Source organism: Athalia rosae, chromosome 5 (genome assembly GCF_917208135.1).
Source record: "Athalia rosae chromosome 5, iyAthRosa1.1, whole genome shotgun sequence".
NCBI lineage: Eukaryota > Metazoa > Arthropoda > Insecta > Hymenoptera > Athaliidae > Athalia > Athalia rosae.
Window position 1 is genome coordinate 7,522,498 of NC_064030.1, and position 26,193 is coordinate 7,548,690.

At 43.8% G+C, this 26,193-nt stretch overlaps 1 protein-coding gene across 10 annotated transcripts in view; it reads right to left on the reverse strand.

Moving 5' to 3' along the window:
* The window catches only part of LOC105685860, a 165,816-nt gene that overhangs the window by 19,461 nt on the left and 120,162 nt on the right, over nucleotides 1-26,193 (reverse strand). For all 10 annotated transcript variants that reach the window (XR_007278447.1, XM_048655454.1, XM_048655453.1 and 7 more), the window contains 3 exons: nucleotides 6,069-6,285; nucleotides 4,856-5,016; nucleotides 1,987-2,126 (listed from right to left, as the gene is read on the reverse strand). Coding sequence is in view for 9 of the 10 variants with exons in the window: in XM_048655454.1 (XP_048511411.1) it covers nucleotides 1,987-2,126; nucleotides 4,856-5,016; nucleotides 6,069-6,285 (518 nt within the window). In the remaining variant the exon portion in view is untranslated. The remainder of the gene's footprint in view (nucleotides 1-1,986; nucleotides 2,127-4,855; nucleotides 5,017-6,068; nucleotides 6,286-26,193) is intronic.

A 26,193-nucleotide genomic window follows, 5' to 3' on the forward strand; every position in this document is an offset into this window, starting at 1 on the left:
AAGTAGTGCAGATTTGTTCAATAACGACTAGTTCACCCAACTATTTGAACCCACGCTAGAAATTCACCAGACAATTATCGCTGAGCTGCTGCGTATTAATTAACTAAATTCTAGAAGACAACATTTATAATTAGCAATTAACGGCAACTAGTTTCTATCGGATAGGTATCCAACTGATACGTTAAACACATCTCGTCAATAAGTAACAAAATGCTACGCGAGTTACAAATGTGTACGGTATATCTGATTTCCATTTTATTTTCTTCTTCTACATTGAAAAGTTTTTTCAATTTTTCTAATGACCAGCAATTAAATTTTTCAGAGAAAGAAACGTGGCAAAATAACAAAGCGAATTTGGTTCTCCTTTCAGATTTTTCTCGATTGCTTTCGGAGATGGTCTTTATGATTATTCTGTAATTTCGATTTTTATATGAAGTGACGTAAAGTTGCAACGATTGGGATCAAAAGTAACTACGAAATATGTCTATTGCAACAAAAAATCGACGATTGCCCCACGGCATAATCCCTCAGAAGTCTGGCCCGATCACAATTTCGATTGTAAAATACAACCGTCAATTAATTGTCAACACTAATAAAACAAGAGATCGGATAATAGAGAATATTTAACGAGAGTTGTGTTTGAAATGTAGCTTGAATAGTTATTAGACCGTACACAGAGACCACGCAGACGTTTATTTGCTACACATACGCAGATTTTCGAGCGTATGATTATAGTGTGCACGTATAAATAAAACGGATGTCCAGAACACGAGAGATTCCTCGGAATTGAAATGTGTGAATTTACATTATTCGGCAAGTGACAGATGATACGAAAATCCGCCGTTGTTGTAAATCGTGTTTCTAGTTTTTATTCGTTTTTGTTTCGGTGACTCTTTTTTTCTTTCTACTATAAAACTGGGATAATATGGATATTCATTTTTATTATTTCAACGTAAAACGGAAGTCGAGCGTTCGGTTTGCATCCGGTAATATTATATACCGAGTGACATTGTCGAGAAGCAACCGAAACCTCGAGATGAGCCGTTAAAAAATTTCGCGCACTATAGTCCGAGTTACTTCTCGTGTTGGGAATTATGATAATTTCGATACGACCCCGTACACGTTTGTACTATGGGGTAAAAATCTTCCACGGACCAGGATATACTTGCGATCTCCTGTTCGACGCCAACGAATAATGGCGGAAGTACTTTTCCGGAGCAGATTGGAACTGCGGAATTGAAATAAATGAATTCTATGAATATTTCAATACTCCCTTATTATGCGATCGTTACCTATACATAATACACGCCTGACTTTCGGGGTATAAATATTTTCGTAGACGATTATATTCGTTACTCTTGAAAATGGCGTTCCATTCAGCAAAGGAACGTCATTAACGATGATAAATTAAACGAATAAGCGAACATAAGTAAAACTGAAACAAAACACCTCCTGACGGGATAACGCCGGTTATGCTTTCGATCATTTTTTGAATCTAGTGGAAATCTACGATATTAGACGGCCAGTCGTGCAGCATTGCTCGCGATACATCCATACATCGCGCTCCCACTCGAGGCCACCCCTTGCGAAACCGAGTTATTCAATAATTAAGCTCTCTTTTTTTTCGATTCATATGGACGGGAGCAGGTGCATTTCTTGCCTATCGATCGCACGCCTTCGATATTATTTTCAAGGCAACTTATTTCCCGAGACATCTCGTTATAAATACATCTGTAACAACGAGACAATCGGATATCGGTTTCGATCCGATGGAAATAAAACGAAACAAAACATGAACGAAGAATATGATCGTTAAGCGCATAAAATAAAGTACGATAATTTATCCGAGACAATTTGTGGTTTTAGGCAAGACAAACATGAACATAAAATGTGTACACAGAGTATACCTGCTCGTATGCTAAGATTTCGGGATAAAGGGTGAAAATCCATACAAGTGTATATCCGTGGAGCTTTTAAATAACTCACCCTTTTGTTCAGAAGTTCATTGTTGTCCCGATTGTTGGTGTTGCGATGGGTTTGCCTACCGTGACCATTCACATTCACTTCGCCGACACGTTCGATTCTATCGAAGTCCCTTCCGACGGGGCTGCCGATTGTTCGTTCGACTGGAAATATTGATTGAAAATCAAATTATTAATTATATCTATCGTTATTTATCATCTACCGACACGCAACTATTTCCTACAGGTAGAAAGAGACGAACTGTGTAGAAAAAATATTCGGGAGAATGACAGAATAAAAAGAATGACAAAAAGCCCAATTCGATTACAGTAGAAGTTTTTTTCTCTTTTTAGCTCGATATCTGTTCGGTAAAGGGTGTATTTTGGAATTCCCGTTATAAATATTTGCCGTGAGGTACAAAGGCGGAAATTGTTTGAGGGTAATAATTGAGTCGGTTTGTCACTCGAGCGAGCGGTTATATCGCACAAAGTGTTGAGCTCTCTACACCGATTCTTGGAAGGGATGAAATTTTCCGCTCAGATATGAAATTTACAATTTATACGGTTAAATTTGTTCGGCGTAGATTGACGCGATGAGAAGTTAATGGTGACGTTTTATCTGCTTTTGTTTTGAACGGGATTCCGTGACGTTGTAAGAGAGAGAAAAGAGAGAAGGGTGAAATCGGGGTGGGTTTTAAGGGAGGGGGGGGAGGTAACCTTCGCCGGTAAGAATGGAAAATGTATTTCCACGTTTAAGAGGTTAAAGTAAAGTCGTTCGTTCAAGAGGAATTCGTGAAATCAACGAGGCGATTCGTAAGGTCTCCTGCCTAAAGCCATTATGCTTGCATGCCAAAGGCAGTTCAACTGCAAACAATGAATTATTCATCGTTTCTACTGTGCCAGCCACTCTGGCTTTTGGTGTACCTTAAGCCAAGAATGAAGCCGCTGTTACGACGCGAATCACTGCACACTTAACTCCTAGTATCTCCCCAAATCTCTCGATTAGCTGAGATTAACTTCGCTCGGAAAAAGTTTATCTGTCCATTCGGCGATAAGGAGAAGGAAGAGGAGAAAAAAAAAGGACCGGCCGAATTAACCGACGAAGAGAAGAAAGAAAAAAAAAAAAAGGTAACAATTCGTCGACCTTTATCGCCTCTTTGCGAAGATCGCCTCGGAGCTTGTGAATTTCATCGGCTGAAACGAAGCGGACTACATTTTGGATTTTCCCCTCGAATCCGGGAGGTGGATATTATTTCCTAAAGCTGGAATAATTGGAGTCCCGAGGGCGTCTTAAGGTTACGGTAGGTAGGGAGCGAATGAATTCACTGGCTCCGCTTTGCCTTTCCATTATTCCAGAGGCAACCTGTGCGGTGACATACGTCCCGCGGTCCTCCTCCTGGCCTTTGAATAATTAAACTCGACACGCGACTTACGTCCAAAACGCGCTCCAGAACTTAGCTCTCTTTGGACTTTATGAGCCACTGCAGGACAGGGGGAAGTTTAGAATTTAGGTACAGCTGGTTCAGCCGGTTGAGCTTCGAAGGCTGCTTTTCTCCCTCATATGAGAAAACGGGACGCTCTCAACGGAAAGAAGAAAATGAGTGAACGGTAAAAAAATCTTGCCATTCCCGTGTAGCCTAGGAAATTTTTTCCCCCCCTTGATTCGACTAATGTCTCTAAAAACTGCTTCGGGTAATAATTTTCTCCGTCTCTCACGTCAACCGGCAATTAATTTCGCTTGATAATTAGCCCGCTCTACGTGACTGTTTTCATTTAATTGTACTTTGTGTACGTAATTCACATATTGTTGTCGTGTGAATTCGAATGATAGTCTTTTGTTTTTGCGCCTCCATTATCGGTAATGGCATACGTGCCGTTTCCGTAAAATAGGCAATAGCGGGACATCGTCATTTCCTGTCTTATCGATGTGCCGGTGGATTATTTCCGGCCTCGGATCAATAAATTTGACCATTCTCATTGTCAGTGCAGTACTCGGGGACAAGTTTGCCCTCGGCAAACACAATGGAATCGAAATCAATGCTACTCGTAGTTGGAGCGACAAACGCGAGGTCGCACCAGAAAGCTGGACTTAAAATTCGCCGAGCAAATATCGCGGTAAAAGAAGCAGAGAAAACGGTATTGTAAATAAATTCACCGATCCCACCCCCGTGGACAAACAACACTCGCCTTCTTCTTTTTCCACCTTTTCCAGCTCTTTTTTTTTCCGAACAAACTTCCAAGATGCGAAACCCTATTATCCGCAGTCATTTTGTCACGCGTAGCTCACCGCGATCGATCTCTACGGAGTTCATTAAAAAATTACCAGCTGTCACTTAATAGAAAGCGCCTAATGATTAATCAGACAACTTTTCTCGCCTTCTCGGGTAAAACATCTCCGTATTTTTCATGTCCTTTACGGGAACCTTATAAGACTCCATCGATTATGGGAAACGAGAAGAGAGAGAAAAAAGAAAAAAAAAGAAAGAAAAAAAAAAAACGAGTCAATGTGTTTCTGGGTTATTCCGGTCGCAACTTTCCCCAAATTAAGTCTGAGGTATCTCCATTGATAATACGACAATGGACAATTGTAAGAACATAATAGTCGAGATCGTTGGAAGTGTTGGAGAAGTTGGTAGGGAACAATGGACAATCGTACTTCGGTATAGATTGAACTTCTAACCCTGGAAGCTTTGCCACAAGGATTCGAAACACGTAGGAAGTTGCACGTATCTGGATATCTGCTACCAGAAATGGTATAGTATATAGAAGAGGTATGCGGTGCGACGGACGAAACGTATGGAAAAAAAAAAAAAAACAGAAATCAGAAGAAGAAAAAAAGTAGGAAAATAGGTAAGTGGGCTTAATTTCGTGCGGAATACTAATGAAATACTTGCCGGGACTATGCGAATGAGATTCGCTGTCGTTCGGACTGGAAACCCGATGTCCGTTAGGCGATATCACCCTTAAGGGTCCAGCGGGATTCCCAGCCATCCTCCTCTGCACTGGTTGTTCCTGCTTCAACTGACCGCTTCCCGGCGACGTGATTCTCGCCTCCCTGTGCATCAGATGTAATAAACAAACGTCCGTTAATTTAATTAAAACTATACGGCAAGTAGCCTTCGACTGATACCGGCAGTCCTACCATGTACATTGAATGATTACAGCCGTCAGACGACGGAAAACACTCTCTCGTAATTGAACCCGCATTTTCAACAATCTAAACTCTCCACGAGACAGATATTATCATTCGTCATCTTCCATTCTTTGCGGGTAACACGAACGTAGTTTGACGCGTTACGGCGATAAACATTTCTGATTAATTGAAAAGTATCAAACATTCGCTACGTCGCCATACGAGTGATTACCGCTTGCGATTTAAATTTCGAAGATCATTCCGAATTTCGAGGCAAAACGTCGTCGTCCTTATTATTATTATTATTATTTTCCAAAGGTTCGCATACGTTCGAAGATTGAATATCGAACAGTTTAGCCGGGTAAAATTTCCACTCAATTTCGTTCGAATTGGTTCTCGTGAAAAGCGATGAGACGGGGGGGGGGGGGGGGTCGCTATAACGCAAAATCAATTATTTCGCAAATTGGCAACTTTCAGGTAACGTATAAAACAACGAGAATCGGTAACCGACCGAACGAAAAAAAAAAAAAAACCGTTTTTTTCTCTCACGTCAACGAAATACCGACACATGTCCCGTCGGCTCGAACTTTCATTGCCTCTGATACTTTTGTTCGCGTTAGGATTCTGTTTTTTTTTTTTTCATCCGGTAATCAACTAGACGGAAAAGTCGCAATAAGCGGGTCTTCCTCCGGCTCCGAAACTTACCTCAGAACCTCGAATCTCTTACCCATATACAACTCCAACATAAACGCTTTAATGTTAAAAAGTTTTACATCCCCCACTACTTCTACCCACCCCTACCACATCATATCCGTCGTACAGGATTTCGACTTTTTCCCCCCCCCCCCCCCCACTTTATTACCCCGGTGCGACGTTTTCTCTATTCCGTTTTCCAAAGTGACCGACCGATTGAATGGGTCGATCTCTCGAGGGCTTCGTACTCTAAATGGGGTAATAAACTGCGGTGCACTTACCCAGCAGACGTCATCCTGACATCTCCGACGCTAACGGCGACGGTACGTTCTAACGGGCGGGTAATCGGAAGCGTTGTTTGTTGAACCGGATGCGACTGGTGGTGCGCGTTTCCGCGAGGAAGAGGAGGCTGCGTCAGCGTTCTCTGAGACAACTGCGACGTGCTGATGGCCCTGGGTGGCAGTGGGTCCCGTCCGATCACCGATCCCGACCCGGACGCTGGAATAAAACCGACGATTACAGACCTTGCGGTTCACGTTCACCTTCGACTTCCAGAGTCGATCGGTTTCCACGTATACCGCAGCTCGCAAGCTAAATACCGAGCGCATGATTTATCTCGTTCGTGTAAACCTGTCAGCTGCGCTGTTCTGTAAAAGAAAAAAAAATCGACCCCAAAAAAGTGGATCGATCGTTTCGGTTTCGCGATAACGTTACACTCGGTATACACGATACGCATTGAAGTAATGCCCATTTCTGGAGGCATCTGGTTATCGGTTGTCAGCGTCCGAGGAAAATCCCGGAACGACGCGCGACGGGGGGGGGGGGGGGGGGAGGTCCGGTGGACACGCGACACAATGGGGTAACACCCTATGGATATCGAAGAGCGCTGACGTCATCCGGAAACCATTTCCATCTTATCGGAACTCGTGTACAAGTCGGGAGCGGCCGCGAACGTTCATTCAACCGGACGATCAGTCAAACCGGTGGAACCACCGGTAGGGGTTTTTCATTCGACGAATGAAACGCGTCCGTTGAAACGTGCTGAATGTAGTTCGTATTTGAAGAAGAAAAAAAAATGAAAAAAAAAATAAAAAAAATCTTTCACCGGTATACGGAAAATTAGGTATAAAGGATTCGCGATCATTACTTCGGTTCGAGATCAGTTACTCCGGGATTTATTTTACGGAGTTTGATCCAAGCGCCCATTTCCGAGAAGAAGGTTATACCTAGAACTGGAGATAAGACGACAGGATTAAGAGGAGGCTCAGGCGCCATCAAACTCAAAGTTTATCCAATAAACAGATAAAAGTTGAGAAAGTTGATATTTTATCAGTCTCCGGAAAAAAAAACAAAAAAAAAAAAGAGAAAGTTTTATTCCAACAGGATGAGCTCGATTACATCGCGACCGAATGATATACATAATCTGATAAGCGATACTCTTCTTTTCGCTTCGAGGGGTCACGACCTCTGCCCATCGATGAAGGGGGAAGCGTCGTCTAGCCGAACAATAACGGGCGAATTATAAAACCGTAAAGCATGTCGCAGATCGGTGGGGGACGAAGTAATTTTCGGTGGATGTCATAAAAAAAATGACATTTATTCACGTAAAATTCAATCGAAGTCGTAGAAACGATCGATCGCAGGTATCCCGACTCCACTCCGTTCCGCTCTCGTGTCACGCGATCCGGTTCCTCAAGAAAGCGTACATGCATATAAAGTCAACGCCTGCACCGCCACAGCGACGCCTCCTACTCCGTCGGTTGGAAAATCTTTTTCAGGAAACACCGCGAGAGCACGCGAAAGGTTTTTCCAATGGAAACGGCGGCGTGCGCTGTGCGCTATTTCCATTGGCATGTGTGCATGTGCAAATTACACGTATATACGTCTAGTTAGAAGTACGTCTGCCCGATACATACGTGTGCGATGGTACCGCATAAAAATATTTGCATATTTCATGCGCAGCTGCTAGTCCTTTCATTTTCCCCGTTTATAGGTGAATTTTTCATCATCTCTATGGAGAATAGATATTTCTTCACCGATACATATATGTATTATATATATGTACATACGTACACGTATATGTATGTACAGTTATAAAGTCGGGTTCGGTGAGACCAGTTTTATTTCTACGGTTGAAAAATTTTTTACTCCATCTCATGTATCCGCTGGAATATTTTGAACGTTGAAAAATTTCGCTGGCGCGATACTAATTCAATCACGTGGTATTCGAAACGTTGAGTTTACCGCGGTCGTCCGCCCCCCTTATTTATCGTCGGTGGTGGGTACTTCTCGTACGTCGAGACGGAGAGAGCCAAGATTTCGGTCTATGAATATTTGAAATCGCAGCGCTCTCGTCTATTATGAACGAAGTGGGGGTTACCAATTTCCTATTTGCCACGCGTTTAAGCGATTACCGGAAGTCTGGTTCGCGAAGGTGGAATTCCTCTTCGGAGATATAGTCGAACTGCCGGTATACATATCGGAGTGTGTATATCGGATATTGTGCGGGAGATGAAACACCGATGGTTCCACAACAGATCGATCCTCATTACCGGATGAAGGTCCGACAGGAGCAACGGGAGGCGGGAGGGAGGAGCAAAGTTTCTTGCGGGTGGCGAGTAGCGAAGACCCCACCGACAAAGAGTTTGACGGGGCGAAAACGGAGAACGGCGGCTGACCTAAAGACGTATTTCGAATCCCCGAGGAAATAGTTCCGAGCTGTACGGCCCGAGGTATACGTATAACCTACTTCTGTGAATCCTCTCGCGCTAGATCCTGGTCGAATTAACACGTCGGTTACCAGCGTCAAACAGCCAAAGGGTGAACTTGAATATTCATGCCACAGCAAAGGAGATGCGGTGGGACGGGTATAAGGAAGGGTTTTCGCGTAGGTACCTACTAACGGGCCCTTCGCCTTCCTCGTCGTCCTCCTCCTCCTCCTCCTCCTCATTCGCATCCTTCTACTCTCTCTTTCTCTACTATGCGTAAGTAATTCCATTCCCTTCTCCTCCAGGATCTGCCCAGATTATTTTACATGCAAATGACGACCGAATTTCCGAGGTGAACGAAGCTCCGTTCATTTCACCCCTTCTATCGTCCTCTTATTTTCGCACTATCTATACTTAGTTCGTACTTTCGTTCGATAGATTTTCCCGATAATCGTTCGCTGGCAATTCCTTCAAATTCCAAGTTGGGAGAGAGAGAGAAAGGAAACGATGACGCGACCTCGAAGGACGTTAAAAAGGACGTCGGATGCGGGGGGTGTTTTTCCGTTCTCGAAAGCAGGCTCGACTTCTGAGAACGGCGAACGTTGACGCTCTCGGCAATAGAAGGGTTAATATGATCAATAAATTTTGCCAGGATGGAGGATAGGTTCTCTAGGTACCATGCTCCGGATGTGCTCGTCGTGATTCTATTCAGAATGGGAATAGTGGTGAAATTCTATTACTCGCCATTACGCTTTCGCACCGTGAACACACACAGACACACAGACAGACACACGCAACCGTCGCGCAGTTTAGTCGTTCGATTAAATTTCGCTGGCACGGCACGCGTGTTAGTTTGGTGCTTGCGATGCGAATTCTATGAACGGCTAGCCAGTGAAAAGCGCAAGGATCACAGTTGACGAAACGGAAAATCAGATAACAATAAGTTCTCAATGACGTGACAAACGCGCAGCTCCATTTAACGTTTACCTCCGACGTTAATTTAACAGAGCGGACAGATCGATCAATCGTTATATTCGTCTGTCTACGTTCCGACCGTGATCGGCTCATCCTATTTCCAAATCCGGGACAATTCGATTGTAAAAAGTGAAAATAAAATAAAATATATATATAGTATAATTCACTCGAACAATTCGGGCGCGATAAAATCATCCGCAGAAGATAATCGATCCGTTACACTCGATCTCCGCTGGGAATTCAGCTGGCGATAAAAAACTGAAAAAGTAAACGAATAAACTATCCGCACGGTAGGGATCGAACAGGTGTCGGATGGAAAATGACTCGGACCTTTTCGTCGACGACAGTCGTCGCGAGATAACGAGCCTGTCGCGCGAAATCATTTCCGGAAGAAAAACCATCGGGGGTGAAATGAATTTTCATTTCGTCAGTTTGTCGCAGCCTGTGGGGAAGAGAAAATTAAGAGTGAAAAAAAAACCTTTCTCCTTAATCACTCGCACCTCGTACACCGCGGCGCGGTAGAGGATATACATCGTTCGAGAATACGTAATTAGGTGTAATTGTAATGGAATTAGGTGGGTATCCTTCGCTGATTAAGGATTCCGACGATGGGAAGGATGTGTACCTCGGTCCTTCCCGGTATCCCCAGCGAAGAAAAACATCCTCGCGTTTCACCTACGTAATACACGCGTACAGGTACGTACATGGGTATACATATATATATACTCTCGTTTAACTATTTACTCGCAGTAACCTATGCATGTTTAAACAAACACATGTGGGGGGGGGGAGGGGGGGGGGTGCACGTTTGCAAAGAGGGTAGCTAGTTAGTAGTCAACTGAAGAGGGGACTAATTATTGTCCTACGGTTAAAATGGGACACCGTATCCCTCGGGACTCCGGCGTTAACTTTATAAAATGAGGTTTGCCTCACGTGCTGCGGGCGCAGGATCGTCCTTCCGTACAACACCCACACCCGGTTCGGCGTTATATACCTACCCCCGCACACGTACACATACACATCTATCACATCCGAAGTTCTCTGTAACCTGTCCAACGTTCAAGAATTTGCCTCTGGTGTGCGCCTCGTAATAGCAACGCGAAATTCTCAAGGGACTACAAAATGATACAGAGATATGTTCCTGTCCCACGTTATGCCGTGGCCAGGGCCGGTACGGAATATAGATACACTTACGTGTGGTATACGCGCGCGTGTGTGTATATTTCGCGTACGTGGTGTATCTCTATCTATACGTTCGGGTTACATCCCCGCGAACACGTGAGTGCTTGGAAATGCCTCAGGTGCGCCACGCCACACCGAGCGTCGGATACGCGTTCTGAAAATATTTGAAATATTGCGAGAGCAAAAATGTCGTCGATTCAACGGAGTTACGGTATAAAGCAAGGAAGCGAGGCACGTGCCAAACTCCGTTATTTTAACTCACCTCTATTACTATGTATTTACATAGGGCATGTGGTATACGTATGTAGATGTACGATGCGAAAATTTGCGCAGGTGTGTCGGGTACCACCGCTGAACTTTCGGTGCGCGCGGGCGGCTTGCTTTTTGACTCGTCTGCGACGAGAAAAGAGAAAAGACAAGAAAAAAAACAAAAAAAAAAGAGGAAGAGAGAAAAGCTCTTACAACAACAACGTCGATACTGTTGAACGTTGAAAAGTTTATTGATAAAATTCTAATGGCAAACTCTACAATGTTTTCTTGACATTCGGATTCTGATATGATAGATGGGAAAAAATTCAACTCCGGAAGCTTTTGTTTGCGTTTCTAATAAAAGTGTGTTCGGTGAGTATTATGTTGTCTGAACTTTCAGAGGTCCCTCGAATACGATTTGACTTTTCCTATTTATTTATTTTGTTTCCTTCTTCTCCTCCTCTCCCTCTTCGAACAAATTAAACAGCTATTTTCTAAATTACCTAAAGTTGAAAAGTAGCGAGAGAAAAAAAGCTCTCAAGAGACAATATAACGAGTCTTTTGATTCTGAGAAACTTTTCGGAATGGGTGTTCAATTGTTTAGTATAATTGAAAGGATGAAGTTGCGTCTGTATACAGAGATTCCTAATCGTCGGCCTTTTTTTTTTTTGTTTTTTTTCTTCTTCTTCTTCCGTTCTTCTGAAAACTACTTTACTTTTTTACCCGCTTCTATTTCTCTCGCCGCCCCTCTTACCGCGCTGTATTGCTACCAAGCTTCTCGACGTGGCGTATTTTTAACTGAACGGTGAGACAATTTCGTACGAGTTTTAACCGATCGCCTATAATGGAAAAAAACAGAGTGGGAGACGAACGAGAAGGTCCGCCTTGTGCGCGGCAAAGGATAGAGGAAATGAAATTTTCACGGCTACTTATTCACGGCCTCGGACTATCATCGCGCTATCGCGCGAAGCACCGCGTTTTACAACGATCAATGGTGAAATACAGCCTGTCGTGTAAAATCATAAATTGGAAGGAATGAACGTAGCCTCTGTATCTCGCGACGCGGAATAACGTTCCCCAGAATCTTAAGAGATGCACGTTCTGATAACTGGAATTTAATAAGAGGCAAAAGTATTCGGTAAAATATGCGAATATCATTCGGTTCAATTGCGACGTGAAATTTATATGAAAACGTATCCGCTTTCATATAAATACATAACGCTAAACGATAGAAGAAAATTCTCCGACACTACTTTCTTTGGGGGACTTGTTCTCCGCAGTGACGTCGGAAATGAATTCCGATCGCCGTTCCCGTCTGCCTGTGTACATCCGATGATTTCCGGAGCGTCGAGATCGTAGCGGGTAAAAACACCGTGTGCAGAGCGAGGGGCGAGAGACATCGAGTCTTGGGAAGAGTGCCGCCGGAGAGACGAGAGAAAAGAAAAGCTGTAGCGAAGTTAAAGGGGGCCGCGAACGCGATACGTTCTCTCGTAAAACGACCGTTAGGAGCCCACGTCGAATCGTCGTAAACGCGGACGGGACGAACAAGAGGAAAAGCCTGCATCAGGGACTATTACGTTGATGGGACAACTAACGGATTGTAGTTTTGCAAAGCCCCCTTCCTGTACCGCCGGCCATTTTTGGGGCAACAAATTTTTCAGCTCAGACGCGACCGATCTCCGTTCGACGGCAACCCTCGAGACCGAGTCAGTCGGTCGGGGGTATGATAATGCACGCGAGCGAACGGATCCCTGTTTTATTATCATAACAATTTTGCGGACTCGAAATTCCGCCCGACGTAGTAACACCCGGTGCTTTTCCAACTACTACGCGGGAGAACGCCGCTATTATCTTTCGGCTCGGTTGCAGAGAGAGAATCCCAGGTAATAAAATCTGTCCGGTTCGTGTAACTCGGGTAAAACAACGAAATGGATCTACCTCGGTCGGTGTCGGTATTAGCGCGGAGTACGAGTGAGGTGAGTCCGCTGCCGCGGGCGGAAGTGAAGCGAGTGAAAAAAAAAAAAAAAAAAACGCCGCAGCCTGCACCGCGAACGCTGCGGAAACTGCAGTACGGAGGAAAAGCTGTCCGACCCAAAGAAAATAGGATGAGAAATTGAAGATCGTCGAGTCATGTCCGACGAGTGTAAAACTTGAAATAATAACTTTTTACCCGGAGTGTATATAATTGGTCTTTGCTCTCCGGCGTAAAAAAAAAAAACTCGCGCGCTTCCGTTTACTCTTCTTTGAAATATGCATGAAAACCGATGCTCTCCTCGACGGAGAGATCGCCGAAAAATTAGTCGACTTTCGGGGGGGGGGGGGGGGGGGGACGCGATGCTGAAGTAGACCAAAAATTAACTCCCGTCTGGATTCGCTCAAGGCGGCTCGTAAAATCTTCTAGATAGTGTAGCGAGCGACCCTTTGTGACACAAAGATGGCTTCGCTACGTTAACTAGATAACGAGGCCGCGGGGTGTGACCTTCGAGACGTACACGCGTCCTCGACTCGCACTTTATTCGTGACCTTTAAAGTATCTTGGAAAAGCGGAGAAAAAAAAAAACGGAGAGAAGAAAACGCGCTAAAAATTGTGAGCGAAAATTGCCCACCGCCGGCGTCGCTATTCTCGTTCCGACAGCTCCCCCTGAATTCATATTCGAAGCGAGGTTTTTAATAACTTGTATAATATTCGAAAACGCGTACGGTGTACGGGATATTTTGTTTCATGTAAAAGCGTGTACAGAGCGCGCGCGCGCGCGCGTCGCGTTACGGCAGATGCCCGCCGACGTCGAGCGGATGTTCATGAATTTTTCAGTGGATATGATGATACGAAATTTATGGTGGTTATTCGCCGCGGTGGCCAGGTATACCTATAAGCGTATTATCTACGATAGGACTCATCACCTTTACGCGGCTAGATCCTTTTTATATTTACCCATGTTTATCATTCCACGAAGTTATTCGGAGCGCGAAACGCGCCGGTGAAATTCCAGCGGGGACACCTGCACCTCAAGTTTATCGACTCCGGCTATACACAACCGCGGTCTGCGGGAACTTCCGAGATAACGTCAGCCGGTCGCTTCTCTTCAGAATTTTACAGCCTTAATTCCTCTCTGATTATTTTCACGAGATAAGAATTACCGAAATTGACGCGGGGGTAAAACGAGTGCGGGGGATTTTCGAAAATCGTATTCGTCCGGAAATTATGATCGGCAAACAATGGCCGGATCTCCAGATCGCGGAGGGTTGGATTTTTTCTTTCATGTTGTTTGTTTTTTTTTTTTTTGTTTTCTTTGGTATCAGATCAGTCCTGAAGGAGATGAATAATTGGCTTTTGTCCCTCGGGAAAAAGGGACAGTCTCAGTGTCAGGTGGTTTCGCCTTCTCGTTGAAGAACATGGGTAGCTATAAATACTCACTCCGTATATATTTATACAACCTGAAGATAAAAGTTGGAGGGAAACTTTTATTGCGAGAGTACAAAGGAAGATGGAAGATCGAAAGAAGGGGTCGCCGCTACAGAAGTAGAGGAGGAGGAGGAGGAGGAGGAAGATGGAGAGGAAGAAGAAAAAGCCTCCGCGGGTCACAGTAAATTCGAGCTGATCGTAAATTTCGATAGAAATTTGCGGGAAAAAAACACGAAAAATATCTCGGGTGTAGAAAATAACAATGATTCCCGGGACCTCTGGATAGATGGGGGAGAGTAGCGGGCAAATTTTTTTTTCCACTTTCCAAAGTTGCGCCACGGAATTCTGGCCATTCGTCGATATGAAACGGGGCGACGTACAGAGCGTCATGTCCTGCACTCCGGAGTATTCTCTGAAAATCCCGTACACATCCGACGCGGTGTCGTAACAGTCGCAAATCAGTTCGCGGAATCCCGAACTCGAAGGAGAAACTTAAAAAATGCTCGCTTTAAGCCAGGTTCCCATCAGCCGCGGGAACTGTCGGGTCGGGAAAGTTATGAATTCAATAACGCTTCGCTATGCTCAAGGAAGATTTTCGGGACTCGCGAGGATGAAAGTATATACCGAAATGTGCGCGTACATAACTGTTGGCCCCGAGGGCCAAACAAACTTCCACTTCCAAAAGCCTCGAGCACCAAATTCATAAAGTAAACGTAATTACTTGCTAGATCACATGAATAAAATGAATTCCCATTTTGATAACGCACCTCTCCGTCAAATATATCCACCGACGATGGAAAAGGTATAACATTAACTCTAATTAAAGCGTCACGGATACCTCTACGTACACCTGCTCGAAAATTAATAATCCAAACGTCGCGTCTCAAAGTTCACTCTGTGTATCCGCTACGAAAGAAACATGAAAAGGGTAAAGCAAACTCTGCGAATGTTCCTTTTTTTTTTTTGTTTCACCCCGCCAAGAAACGGCATATATATTCAATATGTATACGCGGGATAATTGAAATCTTCGGGGCTCCAGGAATTCCCGTCAAAGGGATCGGCGGTTGAAATGGCTTTTGGCAAGAGAAACAATTTGCGAAGCTGCGGTTCGTCCTCGCTTCTTCGTACCGAACGTTCGAGGATCGCCCTCCGGTCCGTACGCGTACCGGACGGATCCCGCCTCATAGGTACGGAAACTGACGACAAGGAATAGCTGTCACAATTTTTTGCCAACTTTTACTTGTTCGGTAATATATATTTTTTTTTCCCCTCCCCCTCCCCCTACGCGCTCACCGTCTCGCTGGAGGGCGGTTAAATTAATGGTTGGTTGTTTGCCGCGAACCGGTGTGGTTAACGACTAGACAACCTGCACACCGTTCGGCTGGGTATAGGTATACGTACCTTCCGGAAGACCGGAGGGGTGTATCCCGATCTGCAAGGGAGTCTTTAACGATCCGTTCCGTTCCTTTCGCGCGGAGGTGTGCGGGCTCGTTCCTTCTCGTCATGGTTAGCGAAAGGGCGGATGGAGGTCAGAGGTAACTATACGTATATGGTATAGTATAGTATACGTATATATACGTACGCCGCAAACCAGAACTCAGCACACCGTCTTTACCGTGTAAAAGAGAGAGCCAATTTATCCTAGTTTTTTTCCCGGGGCTCGGTATAAGTGTTGGAAATCGGAAGCGGGAAGATATAACCAACGAAGGAACAATTAATTTCGACGGAGGTAGAAAAAGGAGTAAAATTGACCGGCGGGGAGTAAGACTAACGATCGGACTTATATAATCGCTGTCAATTGCAATTCCGTTGGACGGTTCTGCAACTGCAGGGTGTTTATCGTTCCTAGTTTGGTCCCCCCCCCCCTTCCTCCCCCCTTCCTCCCCTCCCCCTCCCCCGCAGCGTACCTACGTATTTTCTCTACCTCCGATAATACAACTTCGGTTATATTCCCTCTTCCTGGGGAGGAGTTCTCTAGGCGGGGCACGTACCAGACAAGAAACGCTCCACGATTTCCAAATATACAAGAAAGAGCCGGCCCGGTTTTCTTCCTAGGTGGGTATAATTTCGCAGTAAATAATTCCGGGACGCCATACATTAAGGAGCTTGATTGGCCGATTCTTCTTCTTCAAAGTTTAGCTGCCTTCGGTCGAGTCTTATACAATTAAACGCGAAACGTTCGTTCGCCGAGTGAACGCGAGTGATGAAGTATTGGGTACCCGGCGGCGCGCGAGACACTTTTTATTCTCCTCTACCCCGCCTCGGATTTAATTTAACCGAGAAAATTGAATGAGTTTTTCAAATTATGCGCCCCTGAGTACACAAATCAATCATTTTGTATCTAATACAAACTCCGGTCGCACGCGAGAACGTTAGGTTGTAATAAATTGTTTTTGCATGCGGTAAATAAAAGGTGCATGGAAGATTATTAAATTTTGCTTCGAGATTTTTCAATCCTTCAAAAAGTCTAACAAATAGTTCGAGGAGGATCGGAGCGAACCGTTTTATCCGTATGAATAAATAACGATTTACGTTCAACTTTGAAAAATGAATGAATTCGTAAGAATACGAGATAGAGATAAAAAAAAAAAAGATACGTATGAGACAGTGCGGAGAAAGGGTGGAAAACACAGCGTTCTCGCTCCTCTTCGGTTCTGGCCTCTACCCTTCAATAGCTTCGAAAGAACAAATTTTCTATTTTCAGCCGGCGGTATCGATGACGATCGTATCAGTTTTCCATCTTTCCCCTTCAACCGTCTATCGTATTCGATCACAATTTAGCAGATTATCGGGTAATTGCTTCGAGGGATCTCGAATGTCAATTAGCGTTCATATAGAATTCTTCGTGTGGAATAATATCGACTTCCCAGGGAGCGGGGTTATTCCATCAAAACATCATATCGACAAACAATTTTCTTCTTCTATACGATAACACCAACGTGTGATTCGTTACCGAATAACACGATCGATTTCAATGTCGAGTTTCGGGGAGACTGATCTCATGGAAAATCCGACGGAACGTGTAAAATTTAATAAATTTCTGCAGATACAGTATTGTTCGCGTAACGAAGTGTACAGCGGAGTGAACACGAGTCGGGAGCCATGAATCAGTTCGAGTAAGAACACCTCAGGTCAACCGCTTTCGGACTCCATTCCTTTCCAGACGGAGAATGAAACGGCGAAACGAGCTCTTTCTTCAGTTTTCTATTTCCTATTTCCCATCTCCCAGTTTTTTCCCGGATTTTTTCTCCGCCGCATTAATCACCCCCCTCCCCACGTATGTCCCCCGTTTGGTAAAACGAACGCGAAACACGGAGGTGGAAGCAAAAAGAAGGGGGCCAAGAGTCACGAGGCGATGAAATCGAATTATACCGAACGTTGAATTAGCGAGAGGAGAGAGTGTAACGGGGTTAAATAAATTCAATAATTTGTCCTTTGACTTCCGACATGCAAATTTGCTGGCTCGCTTGCTTATCCGTACGACACACGGTTTATCAGAATTTCCCTACTCCTTCTCAGCGAATGGAACAAATGAATAAATTAAAGGACGAACGATAACGAAAACATGTGCCGAAAACAGAAGTAGAACTTTTCAATTTTGACGTCCCGGCTGTGCAGCGGGACTTTCTCTATAGGTAGGGGAGACCGGGGCAAGTTGGAGGCTGGGGCAAGATGACGAATTGATTGTTTTTAGAATATTTTGACAGATAGCGCCGGGTAAGTTATCAAAAAGTGTTAAACACTCTTCTACGCAATAATATTTGCGATATAGCTAGCGTGGCAAGGTCATCCGGCTTTTTTACGGAGGCATTGTGGTTTCAGACGTGTGCGAAGTAACATTTGGAGCTCAAGAAAATAGTTGTAGACAACTACAGATAAGCAAGATCGGACTTGTGAATTAATACTTTATTTCTATACGCATATAGATCCTAGAGATCATAGAATCTCCGAATTTTCACCAATGTACTTTTTGTGGGGTTCTTTTTTTGCAAATAGTGGCAAATGGGGCAAGATGGTGGGGGCAAGTTGACGGATCGTCCTTATCGAGATCTTTGCATGTTGTTTAGTTAATTGATATTTAGGCTACATACGATTGTGCAGCTCATTGAATAAATTGATAAATAAATAAATGAATAAATTTATTCACGATTCAATGTTGGCATGTTCTAATGTCGAAGGAGCAGCTCAGTTCGTTTGCGACCAGTGTTAATTGTATATCTAAGCTAAACTACATAAACTATGCGTATTTGTATTTTCATATCTTTTATGGATTTCAATAAACTGAAGTATATTTTGACGAAAAAAGTATTTTTTTCGGCCCATTAAACCAAAATCTAATATTCGCCATCTTGCCCCGTGGTCGGGGCAAGTTGACGAATTTGCAGAATTTCGGAAAAATGGAAATTACGTAGTTTGTGAATGACCGAATGCAATGTCAATTTTTTTTTTAATAGCTAACATCTCATACTTTTGAAAAATACCAAAAGATTTTGAAATTCGCTTACAATCGATTAAAAAGCCGCACTTGAAGCTTAACGTCTCCAACTTGCCCCGGTCTCCCCTACGTTTAATTGAAAGATCAAGGGAAACATCTCCCGCGGCAAACGTGAAATCGGGGGGCGTTTGTTCCGCCCTTTTTCGCGAACGTCGAAAACTTTCTTCTCTCTCGTTATATTTCACGGGTGGGTATCTGCTGTATATATATTTTTGTACACGGCCGTTTCACGGGGTGACGGAGCCTCCGGCGAACCCGCGACGACCGCCCGTCCCGATCAGCGATAATTTTCAAGACCGAAATTCGCTCGACGTCGATCGATACACGCTGCTCACCGTGAAAATTTTTAATTCCAAGAGTAAATCGGATCCGAATCGATCGGAAAAATTTGAATATTCGACCATGCGGCGGCTGATAAATGGGGGATACAAAATCTGGTTTAATTCGTGCAGTAGCCGCACCCGACTGACTTTTACCACTTCAATATTAAACGTCCGTCGGATTAAACCGAGCATATAATACTTCTGAATTAAACAAAATTTAAAGTCGTATTGGTTCACGTGCGCCGCTACCTACGCGTTGCGGGTCGAGCTTAACGCAATATGCAACGCATTTATATTCACCGACTGTAATTCCATCCAATGAACGTTCCGATCGATCGTCGTTAAGCAGGTTAAAAGATGCAACGGTGTTTTTTGTTTCTTCCGTTTCGTTTTTTTACTCGCAATTCGTCCCGCGTTGCATACGGATGAATTGAGGCAAATTTCGCAAATGTACGTCGTAACTGTTATCCCTTTAGCGCATTCGCCCCGGGAGAAGCGGCGTATTTTCCGTTCATTATCGCAGCGTGTTACCCCAAAATCTGTAAATGGCGGCCTCTGAACCGTAACGCTGTACCGCCGACAAACTACCGTTTGTATAAAATAATACACACTCGACACGTCGTTGGATATATACATATATGTACGTATACATATATTTACATATAGGAATAATACAAACGCGCGGTGCAGCGTGTATATATACGTAGGACTTGTACCGCACACAACGTACACCCGGCGTTTTACGCGGGGTGTATAATGTACCGTAGATACATTATCGTATACCTCTGGGGAGCGAAAACGTCGGGCGTGACATTTCTGTGGCAGCAACGAGGACGTAAAATTATGTAAATTTATGCTCGTTGCTCGCATTTATACGCCGCGACAAACAGTTCACACGACGTTTTCGCGATTTAACTTGAACCGTCGAGCGACCGACGGACGAAACGTGATACCGCGTGTATAATTAGGCCGCTCGTCACGCCGAATGAGAGAAATTGAAAAAAACCGAAAAAACAAGAAAAAAACTTGAAAAGAAAGTGAAAAAGCCGAATGAAAATGGCGGCAATTAACAAACGCCGACGATTCCTGAAGGGAATTTACACCGGTAACTGACCCGGGACGCCGTGAATTAAGCTGATTCCTGCTACGGAGCGAACGGGGACGAGATCCGCCGCGCGACTCTAATTAATGAAAATTAACTACAGACCGCGGTGTCTTCCGTCAAGGTCGTGACTCAAGGTCCCACGGCGAGGATATGGTAGGTTGTTTTTTTTTTCGTTACAGTAAGCGAAAAATATACACCCAATAACGGCAACGCGTTAGTGAAAAATGTGCGCTAACGACGCGTTAAATTCTATTCGCTTATTAGGGAGCGATAAATCGTCGGCCGCGATGCGAACCGAGAGGGAATCTATTTTAGATATCTGCGGCGCAGACTAGACGGCTGGAATTTCAAATTACGCAATTATAATATCCGAAACTATTTACACGCTATATAAACGCAACGAGATATTTTTGACCCGTCGACGTCGAGACGCTGTTTCGTCCCACGCCCCCGAGGAACATCTCGAATGGGACGTACGGGCGCTAGTCGGTGGAGACGCGATCACCGTCGATATCGGTACGTGGAAAAATGGAAGATGTTGCTCCGAAAATTTTGTCAATTTCCTCACAGGTAAGAAAAAATTGCCGTCGAGTGAAATTGAGGCTCTCGTTGAATATCCGCTTATCCGCTAACAAGCAGCCCACTCTGCTCCGGAATACCACGAAACCAACCGACTTTAGGATCCTTCGTTTCGGTAATCTAACGGTTCGAACTCGATGCGTTAATTACTCGACTAATTACTCTCTCCTGTGCCGTAAAATTTCGCCGCTCGATAATCGCCACTCGCTTCGCCGTAATCGTCGCGCGAAATTCCTTGGAAAAAAAAACTCTGTCACCGTCAATGGGAAAAAAAACTGAAAATATGAAAACACGAAAACCCCGACGGATCACTTTCGTCGACAGCGTTGCGAATTTGTGTATTCACGCGCTTACTCGGGAAACCGGCGCGGTATCGGAAACTCTGCTCTACTCGAAAGCACGTACCCTTAATAAGTACAGGAAATTCTCCGGCAAATTGCAAGTATGGGGCAGTCGATAGATTCTAGCGATCTAGTCAACGGAAGTAATGGGTGCAGTAGTTAGGTGCACTCAGGTATCTCCTGACAGGCCATTAGGAAGACAATGTAGACCACCCGATGTCTGTATCGGCCAACGGCCGGCGCTCCATCTATACGTTGCGACGCATTATATGCACCAAGATACTATGCATTAACGGCCTGCCGAGGGGTAGTAGTGTCATATCTTCCATCGCATTGATCGTTATATTTTCCACCCCCCCGCCCGCGCTCGCCGCGCCCCCGACGACCACCCTCCTCGTACGACAATGCCGACAATCCCTCGATGACGAGCTTATACCGGTTACACAATTATATGCAGATGGACGTTAGGTATACGCGATACATAGGGCTGTATATGTACGTACGTACGTAAATATCTATCTATATAACGGGGTGGCGATACCCGCGATACCCGCGTGTGGTACGTCGTTACGATCGTTCGAATTCCGCATGATATCCGTACGCCGCGAGTACGAACGTGATGAAACTTCTATCTAGGTACACCGAGAGAATTTCATCTCCATCATCTGTTCCTCAAAATTGGTTTAATTAAACTATACGGGAGTTTAGTACATCCCCCGCTACAACTCATTCCAACTACAACTATTCGCAAACTTGGCACATTATACGTCAAGTTCAACTGCGGGTGAATATTATATCGTCGTGTAGTGACGAACGTTGACGAAGAGCTTTTTTTTCCATCCCTCGAAACGCACGTACCTACGTACAAACGGAAGAATTATCGGCGTTCCGTCGACTCGGAATTAGGTTGAAACGAGGGGAGATTCGAGACGTTCTCTGAAAAATGTCGACTTTTACAACGATCGCGATCGCGATACGTGCCATGTTCTTTTTTTTTTTTTGGGGGGTAAAATGTAAGGCTCTTGCAAAATCCCATATGAGAATACCATGGAAAATCGAATAAAAAAAAAAAAAATGTTCATTTTTCGCTCCAAAATCGAAAAATAAAAGCAAAAGGTCACCCCGTCAAGAGGTCGAAAAAGTTTCATCAAGTTCGATGAAATATTTTGTAAAAAGTGACCCGTTTCGCGTGGAATACCCCGTATATGAATTAATTCCACTCGTCGAGATAAAATGGATTACTCGCTCTGAATTCAATTTAAAAGAAAATGGTGAGAAACAAGCGTCATAAAAGTCTGGTGCTATAAGATACCTACCGGTACACCGTACAAGATAATATAATAAGCGTGTTGCAGAAAGAAACGTGATATTGAAGTATACGATCGAGAAGAATTTGTGAAGTAGAAAAATAACAAAATGCACTCGGAATTTCAATAGCGCGATATGGTGTATATGTACTTATACGTGTGTATATATATATATACGAATGTTACGAACGTCAGCAAAATATGAGAATTCTAGACGGTGCCAAGAGTACTAAATGTACAGTTAGGGTTGGGTCACTACGTTGCACAATTTCTAAACTCAGAATCCGTTAGTATATTGTAGGTCGAGTCTAGTGGCGCCAAGTTTATTTCTTCCAATCCCGATTTTATTTTATTATTTTTGTTTCTCACTCTTTCCGTCTTTGTTATTTTTTCTTCGCCAAAAGTGCGCGGCTGTGCGGTGTGATGTACACACGTTCACAAGTACACGACGAACCAGTTCTCTCGATGGATAACGGATTACCATTAAAATTAAGCCTCGAATCGAAACTAGCTGGTGACTTTTTAATTATCCCGATAAGAGGTACATCGAGAATCAAGAAGCAAAATGGAACGGGTATATATATATATATATATATATATTTATATATGTACAGGTGAGCATAAACAACCTACCCGACCACCGATCGGCTCCCACTTTGGCAAACTTATTATCTAATCCTTTGAAATATGCTGTGCGTAATCCATTAATAATTAGTTACTAATCCCTGCTATATACACAAGCGTACATTATACGTAGAAATATGTATAAATTTAACGCTCCTTCCGCACCACCGCGGATTTAATTCCTCCCCGAGTTTAGACTATTGTGAGCTTCCAGAAGCGAAGTCAATTTCGAAAGTGGTATTCCTAAGGGTCGTATTTTAGGGGTAGGGGTAATAAAAAATTTCATTAAACAGATTTCCTTAAACCCCAACGCTGTGTAGCTTCAGCTGCTCTCGCGATGTTTTTTCTTTTCGTTTTTCTTCCCCCTCCTCCCCTCCTCCCCCCCCCAACGCCCAGTTATAGTTTGAATTTTCTTCCATCTTATTATGCACGCAAACCTACATCCACGGCATTCTTAGCGATGCCATTTTATTCAAAAATATAACACACACCGCGCAATATATGTACACAATTCACGAGAGTTGTACGCGTTACACACGTAGAATATTTGTACCCGTTGCACTCTTTAACGATCTCCAGGAATATATCTCGGAGTCTCTGCCGTCGCGGAATGCGCTTTGAAACGAGAGAGCGAGTGCAGCAGGTAGAAATACACAGGTGGTACGGATGTGCTACACACACACGATATACGTATTATATGTATGGCGTACATGGCGTACAGATAGTTGGCGCAGGGTATGGGGAGTGAAGCAAAAAAAAAAAAAGAAAAGAAAAGAAAAAAGAAAAAAAAAAAAAGAAAACGAAGAAAATAAAGAGCCGGTATGGAAAAAAGTAACTCAACTCTGAAACCGGGTAAAATCACGAGCGAATAAACTGCAAGCAACGTAAAAGTGAAGAAAAAGTTCGACTTCGCAGGTATACCTGGTGTGGCCGATACAGTAATAGTAGAGACGGTGCATAGCGTTGCCGTTGAAGCTGCCGGTATATTTCCTTGCCTCAAGTGGCAGGATACGTAACAACTAACGATATAAGTAGGCGAACCGATTGGGTCATTTGATCGGCGTCACGGCGCCCTTGTAACGAGAGTCGATTAGAGTCGATCGCAAATGAGCAGCGATACGGGGAAGAAGCTAAAAAAAAAAATAAGAAAAAATAAGAACAAGGAAACTATGAATAGCCTGTCAAAGCCACGTGCGGTATAGGTATAAAAAGAGCTTGCAGCCTCGTCGTTTCAAAGTTGAGCGAAGCGATTTAAATTTCGCTCGACTTTCGCGTTCGCTGTCGCGCTGTCACTTCCAACTGAATACTTGGAACGGGTTTTAAGGTTGATCCAATGCGCGCACGTGCCGAGCGCATTAATTAAGCAAATTGGAAAATTTGAATAATAAAGTCCTCTCTTCGCTGCAGATAACATCTTCGTTTCCTATCGTATATATCCAGTTAGGGGGAGGGTAGGGGGAAAGGGGGGGGGGGTCCCTATTGTACGGACGTGACAAAAACTGATTGTGATCACGCGCTTTCGGATATCTCGAAAGTTGAAAGAAAAAAAAAATATTCGTTTGCATTAATTTCCGCGATTTTAACGTACGGATGTATAATGCATATATGTATAACTTTCTTGGGGATGATGATTATTTTTTTGGAAATATGTCCCATCCGTGTCTACTCGTTGTATTATCGCTGCAACGGAAATGCGTGTTAATTTTTCAATGGCGCGATGTGTCCTTTTAGCACGTAGGTGGAGCGGCTCCGTCGCGAGTACTTTATTTTTTTGTCGAGTACACGGAGGAAGACAAGAGGGATAAAAGCCTTAGCGTCCTTGCGGGACGCCAGAGACTCCGGTAAAGTTATTTCTCCTATAGCGGTTGGAAAACGCGCGCGTTGCCCCGCGCCGTGAGCGGTTCTGAAATATTGTGCATACTTTGCTGAAAACCCCAGCAGGAAGGTGTACAGCGTGAAAACGCCTATTTGCGCTTTCACGTAATATTATGTACCTACTTCATGTAACGTATACTCTTTCACATATGCGTCGCGTACAAATCTCCCGTACAACGAGGCGAGTTTATAAACGAGCGGGGAGGAACCCCCGCTCATCACATAATATATAACGTTCTTTGACAACGAAATATTCTCGTTATTTCACACAGCCGCTTTCAGACCGTGAAAAAAGCTAATTGAATTTTATATCGCACAACGGCTGGCACTCGAATACCGTGCAAATTTTATAACTAAAAAAAAGAGAAAAAAAAAAAAAAAAAGAGGAAAATAATCCAAATATCGCGATGAAATTTTACGCGTTTATAAATAAAAGATTTGTAAATTTTCGTCATGAAAAAAACAAGAAAAAAAAAAAAATGGTCGCGTACCGCACCCCGGCCCTGAGTTCGCGCCGATGAGGCGCGCATATTAATTAATTACAGTGATTGATGAAGAATTTTTTAAAGCGAAGCGAATTATTTCAAGGCTCTTTTGTAAAAATTGGCCATTTTTAAAGCAGTCATTGAACGAGGTGTATTACGTGTGTACAGCGGTAAAAAAAATTAGATGAAAAGGCCGCGCCGTTGCGGAGGTTTAATTGTCTGAAGAATTACGTGGAAGAATAAATTTTTCGATATCACTGAGAGAGTGAATTTAGCCTCGCTCTCGATTATAAGAATGTAATTATGTGGAATCAATTAACCGGAAAGAAATAACGATGCGATCGAACGACGAAACGAAATTGAAAAAAAAACGAAAAAAAGAAAAAAAAAAACCCAACGCAGAAGCAGAACGAACGAGAACGAGAATGAACAAATAAATAACTGAGCGAATGAAAAATGAGAACAATTCAGGGGAATTCTCACGGCGAACAAATAATGCGGACAGCGTGAAATAAAAGTTCTCTCTCCATTCATACGGTCACCCATTAGGTGTAGGTACACCAATTAAGTGCAACGCGTATCCTGACGTCATCTATGCGAGATCGAAATTGTACGTGCTGCATACGTAATACTCTTTCTTACATATTTTTCTTTTAATTCACGCCTCACCTATATCCACTTACAGTTACAACGAAACAAAAATCCGATAACGATTCACGATACGCGATACAAATTTATCGCCCTGTTATATTAAG